The sequence below is a fragment of the Acinonyx jubatus genome, chromosome A1 (assembly GCF_027475565.1).
Source record: "Acinonyx jubatus isolate Ajub_Pintada_27869175 chromosome A1, VMU_Ajub_asm_v1.0, whole genome shotgun sequence".
In the NCBI taxonomy this organism is placed as follows: domain Eukaryota; kingdom Metazoa; phylum Chordata; class Mammalia; order Carnivora; family Felidae; genus Acinonyx; species Acinonyx jubatus.
Window position 1 is genome coordinate 11066231 of NC_069380.1, and position 25819 is coordinate 11092049.

The following is a 25819-nucleotide window of genomic DNA, read 5'->3' on the forward strand; positions in this document are numbered from 1 at the left end:
CATAAAGGGTGTGTCTGGCTTCTGTCCCAATACCTTCAGTGACAGGAAACTCAGAACCTCCAGAAGAAATTCATTTACTCAGCATAGTTATTGAGTACCTACTATGTGCTTGTCTTCGTGGAGCTTACCTCTTGCCAGAGGAGTCAGCCAATAAACAATAAATTCAGTAAATAAGTAAATTGTATATTGGCATGCTCATTCATTCCTTTTTGTCAGAAAATTTGTCTCTTTTTGTCAGAAAATTTTCCCTTGTATTTTCTTCTATGTGAGAGTTGCTTAGGTATTTGAAGAAAGTGTTCATTGCCCTCTTAATTCCCCTCATTTTAAAGTCATACATCCTTACTCGGTTAGGCAGTCCCTGAGAAGTATTAGTTTGCGGGAGCTTCTCTAATAAAGTACCGCAGACAGGGCAGGGTAAACAACAGAAGTTGGCTTAGAGTTCTGAAGGCTAGAAGTCCAAGATCAAGGTGTGAACAAGGCTGGCTTCTTTAAAGCCTCTCTCGTTGGCTTGCAGATGGCTGCCTTCCGTGTGTTCACATCATCTTTTCTTTCTGTGTGTCTGTATCCTAATCTCTTCTTAAAAGACCACCAGTCGTATTGGATTAGGCACTAGTGATCCCACTTAAATTAATTAGCTCCAGGTCGCCTGGGTGGCTCAGGCAGTTGGGCGTCCGACTTCAGCTCAGGTCATGGTTTTGCGGTTTGTGAGCTCAAGCCCTGCATTCGGCTCTGTGCTGACAGCTCAGAGCCTGGAACCTGCTTCAGATTCTGTGTCTCCTTCTCTCTCTGCCCCTCCCTCACTTGTGCTCTGTCTCTGTCTCTCAAAAATAAATAAGTGTAAGAAACAAAAATTTTAATTAATTGGCTCCTTAAAGACCCTACTCCAAATCCAGTAGGCATCCTGAGGTATTGGAGGTTAGGGCTTCAACATGGGAATAGGAGGTACATAATTCAGCCCATAACATATCCTCTTACATAGGAATACTCAGAAGCAGGCAGGTGACTCCACAGAAAGAATCAGGCAGGATGGGCACATCCCATGTTCTAGACATCTAGATTACCTTTGATAGCCCCAGCATTGTTAGCTGGCATTGAACTTGTCGTCAAAGAGAAATGCCAGACCTTTCAATGACTTGTTTGTAAGTCCCATTTTCCTCCATCCTTTGTCTGGAACATGCATTCGCCTAGTTACTCATTGTGTAGATGTGTCTGAGCACCTGTGTGTATTGTAGGTGTTGCACAGGCACCAGCAACACAGCAAGGGAACAAGCAGATGTTATCTCTACCTTCTTTGAGGCTTAAATTATGTCCTTGAAGGCTTTGATAAGCAAGTGAACAAATACATAATTATAAATTGATATATGCTCTGAAGCGAATGAACGTAGAAGAGAGATGTCCTACTTGGGGGGAGGGGTGGCCAAAGCACAGAGTTTTGCAGTTATAAATAAAGTAAAATATTGGTAATATTATAAGTAATATTAATATAAATTATAATCGCCTTATTTGAATAAAATAAATAAAATATTACATGTTAGGTTTGGCCCATATTCCGCTCTTTAGTCATTTCCAGGAGAGATCCTGGCTGTCATTCATTAGGTATATGCCTGCCCCCAACTTCACTCTATCCTCCAGTGTCGTGGGTATGATGCATCTGCCTTCATCTAAATTATAATCAAAATGTCTAACAAATCAGAACGGTACTGTGGTTGTCCAAGAACTAACAATAATGTCCCTTAGCTACACATAAAGGCCTAGCCATCATACAGAAAGCAGAGCTCTAATTAGAAATACTAACAGGAGTCGAGCTGCCCACTGCTACGTCTTCTGTATCACTAGCCCGAGCCTTAAATGTTTCTCTGCTTGTGCCACATTTATCACAAAAGGCCTTTCAAGTTGTCTGTCTGATGATTTTTGAAAGGTCAAGTCCGTTTAAAGAGTTTCACTTGTAATGTGGGGAAATGAAATTGTTTTCAACCTAACCGGAGGGAACACCATTCGCAAAACAGAGTGTGTGTGCTTTACAGCGCCGTGGCTCAATGGCGATGCCTTCAGATTCTTCAAACGGGACCAGACCTGCCCTTGCAGGCCCAGGGCAGAAGCCCGAGGTGGCGTGGGCCCACTGCCAGGACGCACCCAGACCAGCTCTGCGGCAGCCTCTCTTCTTCCCTCAGGCATCCTTGGCTTTCACAACCAGTTCTCCGCTTGCTGCCCGGGCCCACATGCTCTCCCCCACTCAGCTCCTGTGTTTGTCACGGGCCATCACACCTGGTATTTCAGTAAAAGGCACACCCCCCCCCCCCCCCCATCTCTGGGCTGTCAGCGCACCGGACTGACTTTCTTTCTGGTCAGTGTATGGAGAGTTCAATCAAATTCAGAGAATTGGAAATTGAGCAACTCAGCCAGCAGGCATATCAACATAGACCACCACTGAGCTACCTACCCCAAGGTGATGGTGGCCTCACATCCGTGGCGGCGTGCTGACATCAATAGGGAAAATGAAATACTTTCAGAAACAGTGAAACCTGACCTTTAATTTTGCATGGACCATATCTTGTCAAGGTTCATGAGCAGAGAGGTACTGTTGTGAGCATTTTTTGATGTGGATATATTATTTGACACCTTTGCTTCCTCTTTGGGCACATTATAGTCCGTGACATGCATACAGCAAGTTAATCTGCAACAATATTCATGCATTCGTTTACTTATGCATTCAGTATTCCATGAACACCCATCTCGTTGCACCCAGCATTATTCTGGGTACTTGGATTAAAGTAGGGAATAAAACAGGGGCACCTGGGTGGCTCAGTCGGTTAAGCGTCCGACTTCGGCTCAGGTCATGATCTCACAGCTTGTGAGTTTGAGCTCCGCATCGGGCTCTGTGCTGACAGCTCGGAGCCTGGAGCCTGCTTCGGATCCTGTGTCTCCCTCGCTCCCCACCCCTCCCCCACTCATGTTCTATCTCTCTCTCTGTCTCTCAAAAGTAAATAAACATTAAAAAAAATTTTTTTTAAGTAGGTAATGAAACAGACATAATCCCTGCCCTCTCAGATCTTATATGCTGGTGGCTATGAGAGACACACGATGAGCATGTAAATGTGTATTATTCAAAAAATGACACATGCTTCGAATAAAATAAAGCAAGAAAAGGAGGATACAGGACAGGGGAATGAACTCTTACCTTGCGTGGGATGCTCAGGGAAGATCTTGATGACAGGCAGAGACTTGAAGAAAAAAAAGCAGTAAACCACGTGGACATCTTGGGAGAAGGAGTTAAGGCAGAAGTAAGAACATGTGCAAAGGCCATGGGCTTGGCCTCTTCGAGGAACGGCAAGGAGGCCCCTGTGGCTGGAGTGGAGTTAGTGCTTATTCTTTTTTTTTTTAATTTTTTTATGTTTATTTATTTTTGAGAGACAGAGAGCACAGGAGAGAGGCAGAGAGAGAGGGAGACACAGAATCCAAAGCAGACTCCGGGCTCCGAGCTGTCAGCACAGAGCCTGACGTGGGGCTCGAACTCACAAACTGTGAGATCATGACCTGAGCCGAAGCAGACACTTCACTGACTGAGCCACCCAGGCGCCCCATAGCACTTATTCTTCATTGCTGGTGTTTCAGAAAGTGTAACAGAAAATCAGATTGGTTCTTCACTAGACTTGCCCTGTGTTGTTATTGCTGCTGTTTTTGTTGTTAACTCAAAGTACATGAGAAAAAAGTGTTTTTATTCTATGTTCTTAACTGGCTGAAGAGTTAGTCCCGGGGTGTGTGTGTGTGTGCGTGTGTATTATGTATAAACATACATATGTATGTTTAATGAATCAGGAGAGCACCTGAGACATACATTTTTATGCGTAAGTGTGAGAGTGTGAGAGTTCCTCATCTACCTAATTTAAAAAACCCTTGGTAGTCTCTTAGGCAGTCTGTTATTAGCAATCACTCCGACAGGTGCTCTGAATATAGCACAGGAATTGAGTAAGGGCTAAAGTAGTTAGAGATGTAAGAACTCTGATTCTCTATGGGTTTCCTCACACCTGTGTTTACCGTGGGAGCAATCCCATTGGTGGCAGACAATTTAATAAGCAAAATCTGGCGTGTGGTTGCTTCCTGAGGTCAGTCTTCTTTTCAAGCACGGTCAGCCTTACTTGAGCTCCCGGTAGCCTATCTCTGGGCACTATGCTTCCTGAGAAATGTTGGGAATTTCTTTCCGTTACCAAGCAAATGTTTTTCAAGCTCCTGAGTGTTTCCACGTATCGGGTTCTAAGAGGCCGCTCTGTGGGGAGCAGAGTGTGTGAAGGTGAAGTTGTGCTGGGGAGACCGGGCTGTTGGTCCAGCTGGAGTGGTTCCAACGGCCCAATGGGGCCGTGGCTGTCCACCAACATGCCAGTGACCTCAGAGAATAACAGAACACTTGGGGGACAAGAGGAGCAAATGAATAAAGCTATAACTGCTTTATAGTTAGGCTGAAATGTCACCAGTATAACTTCAGTTGGTCCTGAGAAGAAAGTTTGCAAATATGAAAACAGTGTTTGGACTCATTCTTTGGCCATAACCGTCTTATTTAAATGCTTCAACTTCTGCACCTGTGAAATTCAAACACCTAGTGGACCTTCGCGAGGTGAAGGTGTATTAATTCTTGGTTCCTTCGTGGAAAAGAAAGTCGCAGTGAGTCGTGTGGTGCTCTTTCTCGGCTGGAACTGCTCTTCTGTGAATGATCAGCTGGTAAGTGTCTTCCAGTAAAATTAAGTCCTGTCATTGACAGGTATTTGCAGAACATTATAAGATTTCACGAGTCGCATTCTTCTTCTGCCTTGCTGTTTGTATGGGTTGAGCCTGTGGCATTTAAGGACATTTTGTAGTGATGGCTGAAGATTTCAAAATTAATCTCTAGAATTTACATCTGATCGAATATTAATGAAAACAGGCTGTTCCAAATTGTCATGTGATTTTTTTTTTAGTCTTTGGTTTGTATGAAACAATTTTTTTAATATGAAATTTGTTAAATCGGTTTCCATACAACACCCAGTGCTCATCCCAACAGGTGCCCTCCTCAATGCCCATCACCCTGTATGAAACAATGAATTGTTCCCTTTCTATTGTTTCTGTAGATTTCTAGAGAAAATCACTTGACAGGTGAACAGCAAAGGAATGTAGTTTGTGCATTTAACGTATTGAGAGGGATGTTATCATATCCATTACTCGTGGGCTCACCCACAAAAAATAAACCTCAGCTGCCACTTTTTAGAATCCATTATGTTCTGGGCACCATGCTAGATGCTGGCAACTCAGAGATGAGGGGCGCATCCTTCCATGGCCTTCAAGGAGCTCACACCTCAGTGGGAGGCAGACAAGTCACCTAATAACTACACAACTGTGTAACAGGTGCTCCTGGAGGCAGATGAGCATTTTACTTTGGGGAAGTCCTCAGAACCCCTCAGGAGAGTGGGTGAGGGTTCGGGAGCAGAAAGTGGGAAGAACAAGCAGGATGCACAGTGCAGAGGAGAACAGCCCGGGGCTGCTTGATGTCTGGGGGACTTATGGACAGTTCCATCTGGCTGAAGCACATGTTGCATGAGGTTGGAGAAGTAGGAGAGGGTCAAGGATGACCGCTAACGGTTGAGCTCTGTCCCCAGAGCGATCGAGAACTACTGAACAATCTAGCAGCAGTATGCAGAAAGACTACATGTATGTAGAGACATTGCATAGAGAAGACTACAGCTTTGAGCCAGGCAAGGAATTACAAGTCCCTGAATTAAGACAATGGCGGTGGGATTGAAGATGAGCGGACAGATACAAGAAACAGTTAAGGGAGAGAATTGGCAGGGCTTTCTGGGGCCTTGCACATGGGAGGGGGGCGGGTGGTGGTGAAAATTCGGCTTTCTAACTTGAGTGAATTGGTAAATGGTGGTGTCATTCAGGTGATAGTGGAGAAACTGGAAACTGAGAAAGGGCAGTGGTGAGTTCAGATTTAGACACATTGGATTCGGGCACCTGAAGGGTATCTAGGTGGAGACAGACCATGAAAGGTGTAACGAGGTACGTGTGGATGTGGACCTCGGCAAGATCTGACGTATAGAAATTAGAAAACATCACACAACAGTTGAAGCTAAGGGTTAAATGAAATTAGTAGGCAATATTTATATATGAGAAGAAAAGGGGCTCAATGTGGCACTCTGAGCTACTCTTACGAGCTACTCCTCCTGGAGGAGGAGACTTTAAGGCGGTAAGATCAAACACAGAGGTAGGAAGAGAACAGAGGAGGCTGATGCCACAGAAGCCAAGTGAAACCAAAGTGTCAAAAAAGGCAACTTGGCCAACAGTGCCCAATGCTGCCAGGAGGCATGTTGGGGGAGGCTCAGAAGGTTCCATGGGGTTTGGGCCCTGGTAGTCACAATGAGCTTTTCCCGACAAGCTGGAAGGAAGCAGGTTGAAGAGTGAGTGGGATTAGGAAGAGTAGACTTCCCCAGCCTAGCTGACCAAGTGCAGCCAGGAATTCTCTGTCCCTTTGGTCACCTTTCAAATCAATGGGCTCTGAACAGCATTGTTCAAACAATAAGGGTTAAAAACTTTACATTAAACTCAATCCTGGTCAGACATCTGCCTGGGACTTTCTAGCATCTCCCATTATTCCTAAGTAGAAAAGAGTGTTCGGATCTCACTAGAGATGTTATAGCCTAGATGCAAGCAGTCTTCTGGCCTAGATGCAAGCAATCTATGGCCTAGATGCAAGCAGTCTAGATGCAAGAAAAACCCTGCTTTGAACAGGATGGGTGTGAAATAGTCCAATGAGAAGTCTCTCTCTTATCATGCACGAAGTAAGAGGGCCAGTGCCCTGGCTCTCCACCTTAGCAGGCATTGGTGGTATGCGAAAGGGCACTGGGTTCAGTCCAGCCAGTTCTCCCACCAGTGGAGACCTTGGGTGATTCCCTTTGGACTCAGGCTTGACTTTTTCATCTATATGATGAGTAAATTTGGCTTGATGACTTCCAAAACCCACCTCTACCAGGTCCACTGGACTTTGATTCTGTCTGCAAAGCTTCTTTTTGTCTTCCCTTCCCCTTACTTCCCATTCTTTGCCTCTCCTATACATACAGCTCCTGCAACCCCCAGGTCCATAGTCCACTGCTTGGAAAGGGCCCCATTTGCACCTGACATGGTCAGAGATGGTATTAGGGAAACAAGAAATGAAACACTGGGAACATGGGGAGTCATCTGGCTTACTTCCCCCTTGGCTTTTCATCTCCCTTTGCTGTCAGCTGACTCTCCCTCATGCTTCTCTTGGCCCAAATGGGATTTGTTCAAACAGATATCGGAAAGCCTAAAAAACTATTAACAGCTTCTGCATGGAGAAGATTAAAGCCCTGAAGAAACCAGGGTAAAGTCACTAATGTGCTCTGACTCCCTGCCATTGGTCAGAATGTTTGTTCATTCGTTCATTTACCCAAATGGCTGTTCATTTAAAAATTACATACCGAGTGCTATTATTGCTGTGTTGACCACATTTACCCAGTATCCTAAGACACAAGGAGTAAAATGCTGAAGACAATAAAGATAGACTCTGCCCCAGTGGAGATGATAGTCCAAAGACGGAGAAAAGCATATTGACAAAAATTAACACCATCAATGTGTAACTGCGTGTGATAAGTAAATACAAGTAAAAGTAGCTGGGAGAAATTTTAACAGTGGACCTGGAATTAGACAAGGTTGTCAAGGGAAGCCTTCTCTGAAGATGTGCTACTTGGGTGGATGGAAGAACAAGCAGGATTTAGCTAGGGCAAGAGAATGGAGAAGAGCCCGTGGCCAAGTGGAACAGTACTCCTCACCCTGAGCTGGAGGAGGGCAAGGTGGCTAGAGAATTGGGAGAAGGGGGAGGCAGGGCTGACTGTGCAAGACCTGGGAAGCCAGGAGATTACCAGGTCATGAAAGCAAAGAGAAGTTTCAAGAAGGAGGTTGCAGTTCTGCAGCATCCAGTTTGCAGAGGATTAAGGATTAAGAAGTGTCCACTGGCTCATTGGAGGCTGTTGGTCACCTTCGTAGGAGTGTGGCCACAGGAGACCGACCGGACCGGACTGAGGGGGAATGGAAGGAGGTAGCGTATAAGGGCAACTATGTTGAGACACAAGGCTATGATTGGGAAGTCAGGAAGCTAAGGTAGCAATTAGAAGGAATTGTGCAATAAAAGGAAGGTTTCTGTTTTGTTTATTTTTTGCTTTTCAGATGAGAGGTGTTGAACGAAAGATCTCAGAAAGGAAAAGGTTAAGATACAAGAGACCAAAGGAGTGAGGTCCTGGGAAAGGAGCAGAGATGGGGTCAGAAAAGTTGTTTCCTCCATTGTAATAGGGCAGGAAGGTGGTCTTGGGGATTTGGTGATAGAAAAATGGGAGAACTCACATCCACTGCCATCTAGGAAGCAGAGACGTCTCAGAGAATGGGATGGGAGGAGGGGAGCAGGACGGCTGTGGAGAGGAAGAAGCAAGGCTGCAGGGCAAGGGATCCCACCCGGGGAGGGGGCCTGTGCTCCCCAGACCTGCCCGAAGGGTTTTCTTTTCTGCTCATCACCTACCCCACTGATCCTTGTCAGCATTCCTACAAGTATGTAAAAAGAGTATTTTGATTTTGTTTCCTGCAGTTGCCCAGTGCCAAATTACACCACTTCATGTAATTGTCTATAAATCCTGAATATTCTGACATGGGAGCAGTACATTTTGCTCTGGTAATTTCTCCTCCCTATTTTATTTTTTTTTAATGCTTATTTATTTATTTTGAGGGAGAAAGAGAGAGCAAGAGAGAGGGAGAGAGGGAAAGATCAAGATCGGTGGGTGGCAGGGGCACAGACAGAGGAGAGAGAGAATCCCAAGCAGGCTCTGCACTGTCAGCACAGAGCCCAATATGGGGCTCCATCCCATGAACCATGAGATCATGACTTGGGCCGAAATCAAGAGTCAAATGCTCATCCGACTGAGCCACCCAGGTGCCCCCTCCCTATTTTATTTTTAATTAATTCCGTGATCCTTCCATCCAAGTTCTTTCTTTTACCTTTTGACTTGCTTATAACCTTTGGCCTTCTCATTTGAAAAGCACATGACTTTGTGCCTGTCTTTTCTTGTTTTTTGTAATTACATGTCACACTTCAGTCTGCTTTTCATTTAATTTTTACAGAATATGTTATGAGCCCACTTACATACAGATGGTATCTGTCTCTGTCTCTCTCTCTGTCTCTGTCTCTCTCTCCCCCTCCATTCGGGCAACATTTGTGGCAATAACTAGAATATCTGCTAGATCTCTCCTTTCTTTCTGTCTCCCCGTTCTGTCATGTACCTGGTACTCACCAGGTCCCTGCTGCTTTTGTCTCTTGGCCTTGTGTTGTGTTGTTTCCATTCTGTGTTCTATGCTTGCACCCTCCAGATCCATATGTCTTTGCTCCAGACACCCACAGTCTTTTTGTTTCTTCCACTGACAATCTGAGGCAGGAGAGCTCCCTTGGAGATACGAATCCTCTTGTTTGGGGTTCATTGGTCCATAGGAAGTATCTTCAGAAACAAGGAAGGAAGAAGAAGGAAACTAGCATTGGGTGCATACCTTGCACTATCTGACATGAGCCCTCATCCTGCTGTAGGGCATGCTAGTCCTGGTTTAAAGACAGATAAATGAATCCCAGAGAGACTTCTTGAGAAATATTTCAGGGCCAGGACTGAAACCATCCTCATTCCTTGCCCGAAGTTCAAAGTGGTTGGAGGTTATCGCTGTGCATCATTTGGACACTTGTGAAGTAGACACCCCAGTTGAAGGTGCCGGCCTAATGACTTGCTTCAGATATTGAACTACCTCTGACATGAGGTGGCTCTTTTGGCAATCAGGCGTTTTTAGTCTTGGAGCCCAGACAGAAGGCACCTTGGCCACTAGGTGGAGATGTAGCAGCGCCACAAGTAGTCACCATGCAAATGGCAAGCAGACCTAATGACAAGCCTTCTAGAGCTAGGGCATTCGGACTTCCTTTTTTTCTTTCAATAATTTCTTGAAGTGACATCCACGTAACAAAATCAACCATGGTAAAGCGACATACAGGGGCATTTAATACATTCACAGTGTTGGACAACCACCTCTATCTACTTCTAAGACATTCTCTCACTCCACAGTAAAATCCCGAACCATTAAGCAGATGCTCCCCATTTCCTTCTTTCTGTACCCCCTGGCAGTAGTCAGTCTGCATTCTGTTGCTATAGATTTTCCTATTCTGGATATTTTTTATAAATCAAATCCTACAATATGCAACCTTCTATGTCAGGCTCCTTTCACTTAGCATGATGTTTTCAATGAGTGTCCGTGTAGTGTGGGTCAGTATTTCATTCCTTCTTATGGCTGAATATTCCATTGTGTGGCCCTACCACAATTTGTATATTTATTCATTCACCCATTGGTGGACTTTTTGGGCTGTCCCCACCTTTTGGTCACAGTGAATAGTGCCTCTATGAACACGGATGTACGTATATCTGTAACCCAAGAGTGGAATACGGGCTCGTGTGGTAATCTGTGTTTAATTTTTTGAGAAACTGTCCAACTTTTCCGTAGCAGCTAAACTGTTTTACATTCCCATCAGCAACGTATAAATAAGATTTTCAAGCTTTTCTGACCGTTACTTACAATAAGATATATATTTTGTATCACAACCCAGCATTCACATATGTGTACATTTTCATTCATATAATGCATATGTCTTCATATACATGTATATGTATATTCATGTATTCATATACATGTATATATGTATTCATTATATATATATATATGACACAAGTTTTATGAAACTGTGCTCACCCCATATGATGAACACTGATGTGTTCCTTCTGGTTCTATTAGAAAAATATGCTGGTTTGATCCACCAAATGAGTTCCATGCCTCAAAGCAAAGTGAAATCTTAAAGATTAAATTAGCTATTAAGATCAGAATACTATTGGGGCACCTGGGTGGCCCAGTCAGTTGAGTGTCCAACTCTTTTTTTTTAACTTTTTTTTTAATGTTATTTATTTATTTTTGAGAGAGAGAGAGAGAGAGAGAGAGCAGGGGAGGGGCAGAGAGAGAGGGAGACAGAATCCCAGGCAGGCTCCGTGCTGTCAGCACAGAGCCCGACGTGGGGCTCGAACCCATGAACGATGAGATCATGACCTGAGCCGAAACCAAGAGTTGGACGCTTAACCAACTGAGCCACCCAGGCGCCCCGAGTGTCCAACTCTTGATTTCGGCTCAGGTCATGATCCCAGGGTTGTGGGATGAGCCTCCATTGGGCTCTGCACTGAGCATGGAGCTGCTTGGGGTTCTCTCTCTCTCTTTCTCTTTCTCTCTCTCTCTCTCTCTCTCTCTCGCCCTCTGCCCCTCTCTCCCATTCATGCACTCTCTCTCTTTATCTCTCTCTCTAAAAAGAAAATCAGAGTACTTTTTTAAGTGTATGTAATAACATAACTTACCTCCTTTCCATTTGGATAGTAAAAGAATTTAGGATATCATTGATCAACTTATCAATACATATAAGCTTTGGAGAGGAGACATTATTGAACCTGTGAGGATGATATTTTCCATATTCTCAAGCATGCAATTTAGATCACACACAAATGTGAGTTATATTGCAGGTACTTGTCAGAGTGTGAGGATTGTAATTAGCTAGTATTCTTTTTAAAAAAAAATATTGTTTTAAGTTGATTTCTTTATTTTGAGAGAGAGAGAGAGCACAAGAAGACAAGGGACAGAGAGAGAGAGAGAGAGAGAAGGAGAGAGAGAATTTCAAGCAGGCTCCATGCTCAATGCAGAGCCCGGTGCGATCTCACCACCATGAGATCATGAACTGAGCAGATATTAAGAGTCAGACACTTAACTGACTAAGCCAGCCAGCTGCCCCATGTAATTAGCTGGTGTTCTAGAGCCCAGCAACAAATTATTGGGTGAGTATTGCACCTGTAGCTTCTGGGAAAATCTTTGTGATACATGTTACCATTTATTGAATGCCCAGTTGAGTAGAATAAGATACTGGAGAGCATGGTGGGGATGGCAGAAAGAGTAAGAGAAAGGAAAGAAGTAGAATCAAGAAAATGGGGAGAAAAAGCATGAGAAGCTTCTCAAATTTGCAGCAATTATTTATGACCATCTTCAAGAATCACCTGAAACTGAGCTCTTCTGGAAGGAGTGGTGCATGGGAAGAATAGAGATGCATGGTTAGAGCGCATGCTTTCGAGCAGATCCACAGGTAGGATTGTGGGGATCCAAGGGCTAAGAGGGTAAAAAAATTACATTTTGCTTCTCATTAACCTCTACCTGAAATTTACTATTTTCTTCAAGTACAAATATAGGCAACAAAAATAGTATTAGTGGTACCTTTGACTTCACTACCAATTGAACTCACAGATTTTTTCTGTTACGCTGCAGTTGCTTTAGTTAGATTTCAATATTGGTTATGTTTCTATTTTATTTAAAGATTATTATAATTATTAGGCTTATCTCTAGGTTATGTTAGGTGTTATTAAAGAAATGCATTATCTTTTTTTTTGCTTTTTTTAATTTATTTTTTATTTTTTTATTTTTTTATTTCTGTTTTCTTGTTTTTTTATTTTTTATTTTTTTAAATACGAAATTTATTGTCAAATTGGTTTCCATACAACACCCAGTGCTCATCCCAACAGGTGCCCTCCTCAATGCCCATCACCCACTTTCCCCTCCCTCCCACCCCACATCAACCCTCAGTTTGTTCTCAGTTTTTTAAGACTCTCTTATGCTTTGGCTCTCTCCCTCTCTAACCTTTTTTTTTTTCTTCCCCTCCTCCATGGACGTCTGTTAAGTTTCTCAGGGTCCACATAAGAGTGAAAACATATGGTATCTGTCTAAGAAATGCATTATCTACAATACCACAGTTTTGTGGTTTTTAAGGTAATTTGGTAACTGTATTTCAAAATAACTGGTTTCCATTGTAATCTCATGGATTTTCTCTCATTTACATTTCTCTCATTTACAACCCATTGGCCCTGCTGGATGACCAAAAGGGTCTAAAAATAGTTGAGAACCCCCTAGAGTGGCACTGTCCACTAAAGGACCCACTAGCCATGTGTAGCTATTGAGCCCATGGAATGTGGTTGTCCAAATTGAAATATGCTGTAAAATATACACCAGATTTCAAATATTTAATGAAAAAAAAATTAAGTGTCCCACTAATAATTATATATGCACACATACATATATTACATACTAAAACGATCATATTTGGGGTATATTAGGCTAAATAGAGTATATTAAATTTAATCTCATCTGTTTTGTTATTGCAAATGTACACACTAGAAAATTTTAAATTGCATATGTGGCTTGTGTTCTACTTCTGTTGGACATGACTAGCATCAGATCTGAGTTCCAATCTTGGCTCTATCACATAACCAGCAATTATCTTCATTATTGTTGTCATCACTCTGCCGTGTCCCAGCTATTGGATCCCCATAAGTTTCAGTGTCCTCATCTGTATGTGTAGATATAAAGCCAAAGGAGAGAGTATTACTATGTTCATTCCAGATTTAGCCTTCTTGCTAATCCGTGTCTTACTATCAGAAATATCCCGAAATCATATCCAAAAGTCTAAAAGAAGGCCCATGTCCGCGTCTCCTTCCCTTACTCTTCTGCTGCGCATTGCTGTAATGAACACAAAATTTAAATTATATACATGAAAGTGATAGATAAAGATGAGGGTATACCAATTTATAGACCAAGTGAATTTAAGAAAAAATTACAAAGGATAGAAGAAAAAGTTCTCTTGAAGAGCAAAGAAGCTGGAAAATAAAATTGGAGGTAGGGTGGAGTAGCAGGCAGACTACCGTTGCCACCCATCCTGTATTTATCCAGAAGGACGTAAGTGGCATTTGGATAAGGCACAAGAAAACCACTGGCACATTCCTGGAGTTTGCAAATGGCCACTTAAAGAGCAGGACAATGCTGGTATGTGCTTAACCCAAAGCTAGAGTCTAGCCTGCTTCCACAATAGCTAGAAGGTGGCTTGTGTGTTTCTTTAAGAGGGAAGAGCTGAGAGGAGACCTCCTGCCCCTTTGTGTGATCCTTACACTTCCGGAACGCTGAGCATCATAAAATGGGCACCCTGGGAATAAAGAACCCTTTCATCTACAGAATCTCCTTTGAGGTCATGAAACAACCTTCCTTCTGTAGATAGCAGATCATACAGTGTCACCTGTACCCTTGTAAATGAGAAGAGAATCGCTCAGACACCAGAGTGGATCACTGTGGCCAGTACTTGGTGGTGCGAGGGCTGACAGGAGCTTGGGTTTCTCTGTAACTAACACTGTGAGGATCAGAATCCTGACCCTCCACCTCTATTTCCCTGGGCTTCTCAGAGTGACCTCACCCACCATGACCATCTGCAAAGATCATTATTCTTTCTCTGGCTTCTTAGCTGAGCCGTGCATTTGGAACTGCTCTCACCACCAGCTTGTTAAACTGTCCCCTCCCATCATTCAGACAGTTTCTCGTAGCCCCACCCTCCCACACAAAGCTCTGCCTGTCTGGTCAAAATAGGGTGGTGATTTCCCCACCCTTTCTGAAAACATGCCTTGCAAGACTTTCTCTATCCTTCAAAATTTACTTGTGCCGTCAGTTACATTTTCTACCACATTCGAACTGTGCTTATGGGTGGAGAAGGTAGTGGATGTGTTTCTCCACTTCAGCGTTGCTGGGCTCAGACCACACTCCTCGAAATGCCGGATCAGGGGGTCTGAACCACGTAGCACCAGGAACAGATGGTCATTTTGAGGGTTTAATCAGCGATGCTCCATGAGGTAGATCCTTCTTTTTAAAGCTTTTGTTTCAGAGGAAGGGCTGTTCTACGTATCTTTAATTTCTTAGCTGAAGGCTTCATCTCCGTGACAATGACCTGGTTTTCAGCTCCGGATTATCCCTGGTTTCCAGGACTTGGACAGTTGTAGAGTGTGCATCTGTTTTCCTCTAAGCGGAACAAAGTACTCTGATACTGCCTTATTAACTTCACAGGACCCCTCGATCATTTTCACACCGGTTTATCTCTTTCTGATTGCCAATTTTTTGTTTGTTTGTTTTGGTTCTCAGCTTCTCCTCCTAGTCAGCCAGGATGTGCTGTGTATGGGATACTTTTGGTACTAGCTTTATCAAAACAGAATTGATAAGGTGAATCTGTTGCCCAAAAGTTCAAATAACGTATGCCAAAGACTGACATCCCATAATTTATTATGCAGTGTTCTTTCTCTGAGCCAGGGTCTCTCCCAATAATATGGAAAATCAAAGGCTGGCTTGCCCTGGGAGATGAGACGGTCTGGTGACAAGAAGCAGCTTTCCTCATGTAGTAGAAAGTAACTTGTCCAAGGTCATGGTAGCAGGGTCCGAACAAGGAGGAAAATAGTTTCCTGACTCTCATTCCATCAAAGTTTGTCCGTAGGTAACTGCAAACACGTGATCATACCTGAAGGAAAGAAAAAAATGTTCAGTATGTGTAAAGTTCAAGTAGCAAGTGTATAAAAAACTAATCAAAATTTCCAATTTTTCCCGATTCCCTTGACTTTAAAATTCTAGATTTCAATAACTATATATTAAATGGTACCTCTGAGGGAAAGTTGACCTGCCCCTTAGGGCTTAAAATCCAGTGTTTATTTTTATGTATGAAATTGGGAACATTAGTGGGAATATTAGTTCTTACCCTAAAAGGTACTTCATTTTTAATCAATAAATGAAAATGGCTTACCACAGGCAAAATGTTTAAATGCAACCATAAGAATGCACCTTTTGTTTGTTGTCATTTTTATAGAGAAAAAAACTATTTTCTTAGTTCTTGAAGTGGTAACCAGTGTTTGGGAAGTGTGGTGATTGTTTTTTATTCTAAGTATTTTTTTTTTAATGTTTATTTTTGAGAGAGAGAGAGACAGAGTGTGAGAAGGGGAGGGGCAGAGAGAGAGGGAAACATAGAATCCAAAGCAGGCTCCAGGCTCTGAGCTGCCAGCCCAGAGCCCGACACGGGGCTCGAACACACAAGCTGCGAGATCATGACCTGAGCCGAAGTTGGACGCTTAACCGACTGAGCCACCCAGGCACCCCTGTTTTTTATTCTGAGCGTTATAAATCTGTGCATTTTTGGTAAATAATGACATGCAAAGCAAACGCCATGTACTTGCTTCTTCAGAAAGGACATAATTTAAAATCGTATATTGTTGGCTCCTGTTGTAGCTGGTGATATTGCATCTGTTTGTATCTCTGTATAAAAAAGTTCCCTGGTTGCTGGTGGTATTCAAAAATAGGGTAGGAAGGTTATCGGTACTGTTGGGTGCTTTGACGATAAAAGCAGTAGAAATAACCCATATTTTCTCTTTCCGTAAAATATTATCTGTAAATACAATATTAAATACTACTTGTGCCTTGCAGAAATTGAGGTCAAATCTTGATATGTACAAAATACGTATGAACCACATCTCCTGGTTTGGCTCTAGGTTAAAACTATCCAAATAGGCCCTACCTTGAGAGGTTAACCAGAAGAGTAAATTAGGTAATTTTTGAGCCTCTACTAAGGTAACCAGAACCCCCACCCAGCTTTACCCTGGCCACCGAAAGTTAGAAGCACTAAAATATTAAATAAACCTTTTTCTGTATGTGTACAAGTTTAGGCTTCCTTCACTTCGGCAGAACTTCGGCCTTACCCTGGTAGGCAGCAGGGGTGCTGGAGACAGGAGCCCTCCGCCATGAACAGGGTCTCTCTCTCCGCCTTTCCCTAACCTGACTGTGGAGTTAGAGGGACATCTCGTGCTGGGTATTCTGGGTTCATTGCTGGCTATAGACCTGCTATTTACCAGTTGTCCTCTGGCTCTGTGCTCATTTAATTCTCACAACAGACCCATGAGATAAAACCCTATTTTGGAGATGAAGAAACTGAGACTGGGAGATGTTCAGCAGCTTTGCAAGCAACTCTACCTGCACGGGAGAGTAGGGCCTTGGCTTTGGCATACTATGCTGTGTATTAATATCTAATTAATATCCTTGGGATATTTGCTCTTAAAGTCACCATTCACTTGTCTGGAGCAGTGTTGAGAGAGAGGACTGAGCTTTATCTCACCAGTTACGAAGATGCTGGGGGGTAGAGACCTGAGTTAACTGACACCCTAGTCCCAAGTCATTCTAATGATGTCTCAGCACCACTTTTAGAGAGGTTACTTGCAGGTGCTTAGCAGGTGTGGCCCTTGGCTTGGGTTTGTCCATACAGGTCCTTTGAAATACAGCCTACCAGTGTCTCAACATCAAGTTGAGCTCAATTAATGTGAATCCCCCTACCCTATTCTAGACTTGTTACACACCCTGGGTGACAACGGGCTTATGGAGAGGGACTTCCCTGCACAGAGCAGCAAGGGAATGGACTTCAGGCTTGACCCTGCTCTCTGCTGCCATTTCTCCATGCCATCTGATGCCTTTTACTGCTTCAGTCCTTCAAGGGCTTCCCATTAGCTAGACTGACTTTCAATTCCTTTGTCATGGCCCACAGTTCCTTATAAAACTCCTTTGCAGAGGAGGTAAGTAGGGAAGAAAAATGGGTTCTGCTGCTAATTTTTAGTGGAGACAGTTTTAGGAGATACGATTTTCCTTGTTTACGTGTGTGCAACAACAAGCTGTGCTCTAATGAAGTTCTGGTACATTCAGAACATTTAAATGTATTTCAATTCATTTGGAAAAAATTATTTGTACTGACTAGTAATGGAGTAAGCATCTTCAAAATCTGCAGAATCTATTTTTGTGAAGACTTGTGTATGTGGGTTGGATTTTTTAAGGGAATGCTTCTTGAGTTTTCTGTTTACAAAATGAACATTGTGTGGCATCACTTCATAGTTTTTTTCTCTGCTATGTTTTAGCACGAGATAGATGGGCACAAATTATGCATCTAAAATATATCGAAAAAGTTTCTGATTTATCTCGGTGCTTTCTTCGCCTCTAAAAGGCCTCATCCTGCTTAAAGAAAAACAAAAGGCCTTTCTCCATAATTGTCACCATTGATCTCAAGTGATGCTTAATTTGATTTGGAACCGTTCTTATTAAGAAACAATACTTAATAGGAGGAATATAATATTCTTAATGCTTCCGTGGAATTTTAAACTAAGCAAAAATTGATAAAGCAATTTTCCTTACATCTAGTGATTTTTCCTTTGTTTCCTCAGGATGCGAGGAAAACATTTCTCTTCTGCCTAATACATTCCATGCATGAATGTACCTGTCACTCTGACAATAATTACACATGTGTGCCCACGTGCAGCCAGCCACAGGGAAAGGGGGCGGATTCCAGCCCTCACCCAATCAACTCAGTCAGACTTTTTAAGACCATTCCGAGATGGCTCTTGATGTTGGCAAGCATCCAGATTGTTTGCCTAGCTTTGTTGTCACATTTTTTTGAACACCACACATTTTAATCTCAAAAAAAAAAAATTGTCGAAAATGCCAGGAAAGAGAAAATTAAATACGAATCAAAACACAAACCGATTGCACTTCTGTTGCACATTTTTTCCCCACAGCCAACAGCTAGCACTAGGCATGCATGTCACGTCTGTTCATTCAGTGACTCACTCTATGTGTTCTTTGCATGAGAACTTAGCGTGTGCTGGGCTGTGACAGATACACAAATGAGAGACACATGGCTCTTCTGGAGGGAGGGAAGAGAGAGTAGGGAATGCCACAGACAGTACTTTACAATCCACGCACCCTTTACCGCCTGCCTTTGCCCCCACCCTGCCGCTCAGCAACCTAGGACACAGGTGACCAACTGGCCTCTGCCTTCTTGAAATGCTCTGTTTTCTTAGTCCCTACAGCGCCACCCCAGGCTACCACGAGTCTGTTAGTTTATACTGATCACAATTAAGCCCCCCTTCCTGTGCATTGAGTATTGGGCAGATGTGTGGCACACATCAGGGTGGACACAGCCCATTTCTACCTCTTTACAGCTTGGAGAGTGGATTTCAGACTAGATTGCCACCCTCAGTGGCCCCAGCCCCACCCCAGGTCAGGCATCCTGATACAGACCAAGAGTCAAATTAATGCGAAAGATAATAGCATTCTTCTCTAGGTTTCTTTGGGACGGGGCAAAGCCCCAGGGAATAATTCGTTCCCCAGGCTAGAGCCTGACAGCAAGGCAGTAAGCAGTCTTGGAGAGCCAATGGGGCCTGGACCTAAAGCATTCCTATTATGCGGTGTTAACGAGGGTCTTAGCATATCTTCCTGAAGTTTGGAAAAGGAGTAGGTAACCATGATTCTTGGCTTGCTTATGATAAAATAAATTAAAAAAAAAAATAAGTGACTGGTTCTAAAATTTGTTAGACCTAAATTTTGCCAGCTTTATGACCTTGAACTTATTCTCTCTTTTTGCCTCCATTTTCTCATCTATGAAATGGGGCTATTAATAGTTCTTCATAGGTTGAGGGTGACGATTAGATATGATAAAATATGTATTTTGAAACACAATAGTAATGCTGAATAAATGTAGATGGTGCTATTATCATGTCTCCGGTCACTTTCTGACCCTTTTTCCCCCACTCTTGGACCTACTTCGTGAGGCCTTTCAGCTTTCCTGTATTACTGTTACTTTTCTCTGAGCCTCCAACACCTGTGCGTAATTCCTTGCTTTAAGATTCATTACATGTCCTCCTAATGTTATTAAGGAAAGATCCCTTGTTCCTCTTAAATGACGTCTGAAATCTCATAACAAGCCAGGGACAAATTCAGATTTTATTTTGTATTTTATTTTATTTTATTATTTAAAAAAAAATTTTTTTTTCAACGTTTATTTATTTTTGGGACAGAGAGAGACAGAGCATGAACGGGGGAGGGGCAGAGAGAGAGGGAGACACAATCGGAAACAGGCTCCAGGCTCCGGAGCCATCAGCCCAGAGCCTGACGCGGGGCTCGAACTCACGAACCGTGAGATCGTGACCTGGCTGAAGTCGGACGCTGAACCAACTGCACCACCAGGCGCCCCTTTATTTTGTATTTTAGGTCCCTCTGTCCAGGTGCCTGTTCTGACTACATTTTTTTTTATAAGCATCCCCACCCCCGCCAGAGAGGAGACAAAAGGATAAATGTTTTATCCCAGCTTGCAGCAGGTGTCATTCTATTTGATTTGTAGGCCTTTCAACAACACAAAAGGCCTTTTCTGTTCTTTTACAACATATGCTCTCTTTAAAGGTACTCAAATGAGGAAAAACACGCATGAGCAAGATTTCAGGTTCTAACGGACAGAAAGTGAGCTCTTAGTTACTGGTTCGCTCTTCACAGGGAAAACGAGATGCATTAAAAACATTCTTTTCTTAATACCACCTAGAAATTTAGGATAGTTTCCTCTCAAAATATATATGAGTGGCATTCTCAGCAAATTAGTGTGTTTAGAGTAGGACTGAAATCTTTGAAAAGCCAGGTAAGGTCTTTTTGATAAAGTCAACCAAGAGAATCTGTGTAGGCTTGAGTAACAATAGTTAATAGCCTGCTTACTTGCTGCAGCTATTTGAAGTGTCTCCAACTTGCTAGCCCCAAACTGTTACCATTGGTGTTCAAAAGCAATATACCTTCTAAGTCCCAGCAGTGGTACAAACATGTGCTTAACTTAAAAACGTTCTATGCTGGCGTCCCTAAGTGTTCCTAATAAATATCAGTATAGCTAGAGCTTAATTGTTTACTATACGCTAGATGTTATGCTGAGCACTTTATTCATAATGTCATTTAATCTTTCCAACAATTGGATGAGGTAGGTACCACTATTATTCCCATTTTCCAGGTGAGGAAACTAAGTCTTAGTGAGATTAATAACTTGCCTTAGGTCTCATAGCTAGTACAGTCTGGGGCCAGGTGGGAATCTGGGGCCTGTCTTGAGAGACTTTGTGTTCATGAACTCCAAGGCACCATGTAGTCTCCCTGTTCATTCGTTGCCATGGGGAGGCCTCAGAAAAGTGGGTATGGATATTAATTTTTGTTTTTGAATATGAGAGCTGTTTTGAGGTAAAAATCTTTAGGTCCTGTTTCACTTGGAATCCATACAAAGTACAGGTGATAAAATTAGCCTATCAACTCTAGTGTGCTTCTAAATGAAAAATAAGTCCATCTGATAAGAAATTTCACAAGAATAAAACACTGATTGGAGCTGGAGATCTTGGTGGCTGAGGGCTAGCCTTTTGTATAAGTGTAAGGAGTTTGAAAAGCGTATATTGATGGTGTCTTGGGGCATTTCAGGACATAGTAATTCTTAGTCTTAAAAGTATTTTGTGCTCTTGCCTTTCCATGTCTCTAAAGAACTGTTAGTCTAAAAAGTCCTATTTGTGTGTTGACTTGAGGGGAGTTGCCCAACATTTTTATGTTCAATGATTATTAATATGGCCTATTAATTCCTTTGGAAAATATTAATATGAAATGTACTGGAAAAAAGAAGTAGTCCATGGTTTGTGAGACTGTTGGCCAAATCCCACCTACCGAAATGCAGCCTGTCAAAATTATAATACTCTTACTTAATCCCCTAGTCAAGCCAAATGGTAACATGAAATAAAGCTAACCGAAATCAGGACACCTGATATCAAGACTTCATGAACTAAAAAGGCATTGTACAGCAAGGAATCTAATGCTTTTGCTTCTTATCCTTTTAATACAAATAAATAAGCTTTATTGGGCTTGGTGATTCTTAGAAATGATAGGTTTGAGAAATGGATCCGTGCTGGAGCCTAACGTTCCGTAAACAAGCCCACTAAGCATCCCCTTCAGATGCACACATTAGGGGTGGAGTGCCTCTCGAAGGCACAAGCTTTTCTGGGAGGGGGAAACACAAAGTGCAGCTTCCACTGTGCCCACGAAAGAAGGGGAAGAGAAAGCCCAGGCGAATGTCCTGTTGTTACCCAGCTTTCCTACTGCAACCAGGCTGACAGATGGGGCTTTTAAAAAAAACGTCACTGCAACCAGATCCAGGGGTGCAGCTCTTCTTGCTGCAGCGCGATGCAGTTGTGTATATTTCAGGGACAGACACAAGGGGAAGTAGCAGCCAGTGCTCATGCGGGCTGCTCCCTGGAAGCATTTCTGAAGAGAGAGGAGCCACAGGAGCTGGGAAATTCCTCCTCCTGCTGAGTCCGGGGCTGAGTGGTGGCTCAGGTTGAGACCGTGGGCAGGGGCAGGGGGCGGCGCTCCCAGCCCATCCCTCAGCCCTGCCGAGAGCTGTGTGGGCCGTGGCTGCCTGCACAGTGTCAGGGAGGCCAGCCAAGAAACCCTCCCTCCCAGGGGAAAACGGATCACAGTTCAGGTGGGGACTTCCTCGGTAGCGTACCTGGCTGGAGCAGAGCATGTGGGCGGCCGGCGGCAGGCGGCTCTGGTTATGGCAGCCCCGAAATGAAAGCAGCGGCCGCCGCCACCTCTGAGAGCTGCAGACAGATCAGCACCCAGCAAATAAGAAGCAAGTCCTAGACCCCGAGGAGGAGGAGGAGGAGGAGGAGGAGGAGGAGGAGGAGCGGCCGCCGAGCATCTCTCTCCCGCTCCTCGGTGTCCTTTAAATGAGGACTCCCTGCCAGTGCCGGAGGTAGATCTGCAGAGGCTTCCTCTCCGCTGCTGACCCCCCCTTACATCACTAACCTGTGACAGGCACATCTCCACGCCTGGTACCTGCTCCTTCAGCGGCTTCCAGTCCAGTCCCAGGAGCCTCTTTGTATACCGCCGACATGGCCAGCCAGCAGGATTCCGGCTTCTTTGAGATCAGTATCAAATATTTACTGAAATCCTGGAGTAATAGTGAGTAATTAGAAAATAACCTTTGTTTGTTTGTTTGTTTGCTGGATGTTGCGTAAGGTTCGAGAAATAAAATCTCAACTGGAGGCATATGCTTGGGTGCCAAGGAAGTTTTTTTGGTTCCATCTGCTATGAAAATCAAAATGTCAGAGACTGAACTAGCTTTCCTTAAGTGCAAAGGCTGCAGTGGAATCACAGTAGATTTTGTTTGATTAAATTTTCAAGTGAGATGGCCCTTCAGACTGTCAGAGCACAGGATGCATTTTCTGCCTTAATGTTTATTTGATCAGGCTTTATCTAAGTATTTTGTGAAGTGTGGTTTAATCAAAGGGGTGTGGCAGGGTTTCAGAGTACTTCATAATTGTTTTATTAGGGTATTGTCTAAAGAAAAAAAGTATTTAACAGTCTAAAACCTAAGTCTCATCTCTTTTGCACTAGAGGCATTTGCAGGTTTATGTATCTCTCCTTGTCTGTGTGGATGATGTTCAGAATGCTATCTAATGTTTGGATTTATAAAATCCTGTTGTGTTATAGTCCAAACTCATAACATGCTTTCCTGAAATATAAACAAGTGAGGTTCTGACCCTGATCATTTACTAGGATATCAGAATGTTATGGCTTCTGAAGTTCCATTACTGACCTACTTAATAATTTTAGCAATAACACATTTCAAAAAGACAACCTCTAAGGCATCATGGGTCTGAAATCAGAATTAAAATGAGGCCTTCAGGTGATCAGTGATGCCTTGTGTTTTTTGAATAGTTGAAAAACAAAGTCTTCTCTATTTCACCAACAGCCTTTGTGCTTGCTTTGGATAAAAGGCCGGCAGGTATTACAGATCCTTAATTGTTTGAAATTTTAAAAAAATTTTCCAGGAAAAATTTTGATGCTGTATTACGTGCATACCAATTAGCCTACCTGTGCTCAAAGAGCTGGTGATTAATTATCTCCTACACAGACGACCTGTGGCCAAGATTGTTCTTATGTAAACAAAACCTGGGCAGAGGAACCTCTGCCATAATTGCTCTAAGGAAAGAGCCAAAGTACCTTCAGCCTTAAGGTATTCAGGGATATGCATCGCTCAATGATCTCCATAGAAACCATTTTTTCCCCAGGTCATTTTGCACCACTGTATACACTATGGGGCTCGTCTAAAGCTGTTTTTCTACAAGTGGGAAGCCATTTGGGAGCCTTGCTGTCACCCAAATAGCATTCCTTTATTTGTTAGAGTCATAATTCATTTGTCTTGGGTCCATTATTTGTGTAATACTTCACACTCAAGGTTGAGTCTGCCTTTGTCTATCCACCCTTTGATTAATGAAAAGGGTTTGACACACAGGGTTCTTGATGGAGCAGTTTTCCGATGACTAGAAAGACTTACTGTGAGTTTGACTTCGGTATGTGGTTTTGAATCATCATTTTGAGTACACCAAGGCCATATTATGTTCTCCTATCATTTTTTGTCATTGTCTCATTAGGTAGAAAATTATGTTGTGACAATACTGAGGCCAGTGCGATTTCTTTTAAAACCTTTCTCCCTTGTCAATTTTCAAATGACTCTAGACAAAGTGTATATTCTCTCTACCTTTCCTAAACTCCCCACCACCACCACCACCCCACACCAGACACACACACACTTACTCCCTCACATCAGGAAATGGTTCAAAATGACTGTTCATGTCTACTTTGAGAGCATCTGGGACACAGTTCTGAATTCTTTCAATTCATTCAGCAAATATTTATTCCACACCTACTATGCCAGGCTATGGGGCTGCAAAGGTGAATGAGACACCCTACCTGCCCTCTGTCCTAATTTCTTTATCACAGAAGAGTGAACTTGGTGATTCTCTTGTGTTTCTTTGGAAGTCAGAATGCTTTTCAGTCCTTTCTTGAAAGAGGAAGAGGAAATACACTTTTTGCTTAGTCTTCTTTGAGCTTGTTGCAACACTAACCTGCTTTTAACCTAGCTTAGCTCTCAGTTTTGCATATTTTCGGTAGCAAAGAGAGAAGGGAGTTTGTCTGTCCATAGGAAAAAGTAGCCTTAGGGTTTTGGCCTGCTCAGTGTAACCTGGCTGAGAGGATGCATCACAGAGCAAGCAATTCCTCAGCCAGCATCATAGGTTTTCGAGGCCAGGATGCCCACCCACATACCTGAGTGGAGAATCAGGCTCCTAATTATATAGCAGTGCTTATTTATAAAAGTACAACAATTAAAAAGCAATAAAACAAACTGTGTGACTATGGCCGACTGCTTTGCAAGGTGGTAGGTAGTAAGAGGAAAGATGATTCTGTGAGCATGCCCATTAAGATTTCCATTCTTTTTTTTTTTTTAAGGGCACATTGTGGGGGAAATGTAATTTCGTGTATGTCTGTCTCCTCTGAAGAATTAACAAGTCAATTAAATCAGTCATTGCCTGGTGAGATGTATTAGCTTTTTATTCACTGTTCATTTTGACACCCTTCTTCATTGGCATGCCCACTCTGTCAGGCTGTCCTTTCATTTTAATGGAGTTGGGAATTAAAAATGGCCTTGATGTCTGGAAAGAAAATGTCCTTTGCAGACCTCACCCTGAGGCTCTCCTTAGCTGCTTGGACACCGCCCACCGCTGAAGTCCTACGTCGTCTTCCCCAGTCATATCCAGACTTTCCCCCAACCATTCAGTGATTCTCACAACTGTTCTCCTTGGTGTTCATGGCCATAGCCTCCACAGGCCTTTCTCAGTTTCATCTGGAATGCTCTAGTGGTCTCCTAACAGGCCCCCTGACTTAGAGCTGCCTAGGGATGCTTCTGCCAGCATTTCAAAGACCATGCCACAGATCCCTCTTGCCCGTGAGCATGTAACTGCCATTCAAGACTCTCTTTGAGCTCCTCATCCATCCTTTCAGATTGTTTTTCTTCCCCAGCCAGATTTAATCTGCTCACCCTGGTCTGCATTTTACCACCTTGCTCTCCACTCCATGCCTGTACGCACGCTGGCCTCCTAATCTGGCATGCCCTCACCTAGAACACACAAGTTGCAGGACCAGATAGGCTTGGTTCTGGTCTCTT

At 43.1% G+C, this 25819-nt stretch overlaps 1 protein-coding gene across 8 annotated transcripts in view; it reads left to right on the forward strand.

Annotated features, from left to right (window-relative positions):
• FRY (FRY microtubule binding protein) overlaps positions 1 to 25819 on the forward strand; it is a 441627-nt gene that overhangs the window by 159033 nt on the left and 256775 nt on the right. Inside the window, exon 1 of one of the 8 annotated variants that reach the window (XM_053214045.1) lies at positions 20090 to 22773. The exons of 6 other annotated variants lie outside the window; for them this stretch is intronic. In XM_053214045.1, coding sequence (XP_053070020.1) covers positions 22704 to 22773 — 70 coding nt within the window. In that variant the 5' untranslated portion in view covers positions 20090 to 22703. Of the gene's footprint in view, positions 1 to 20089; positions 22774 to 25819 lie in introns of those variants that run through there. One more of the 8 variants, XM_015071010.3, reaches the window with a different exon arrangement.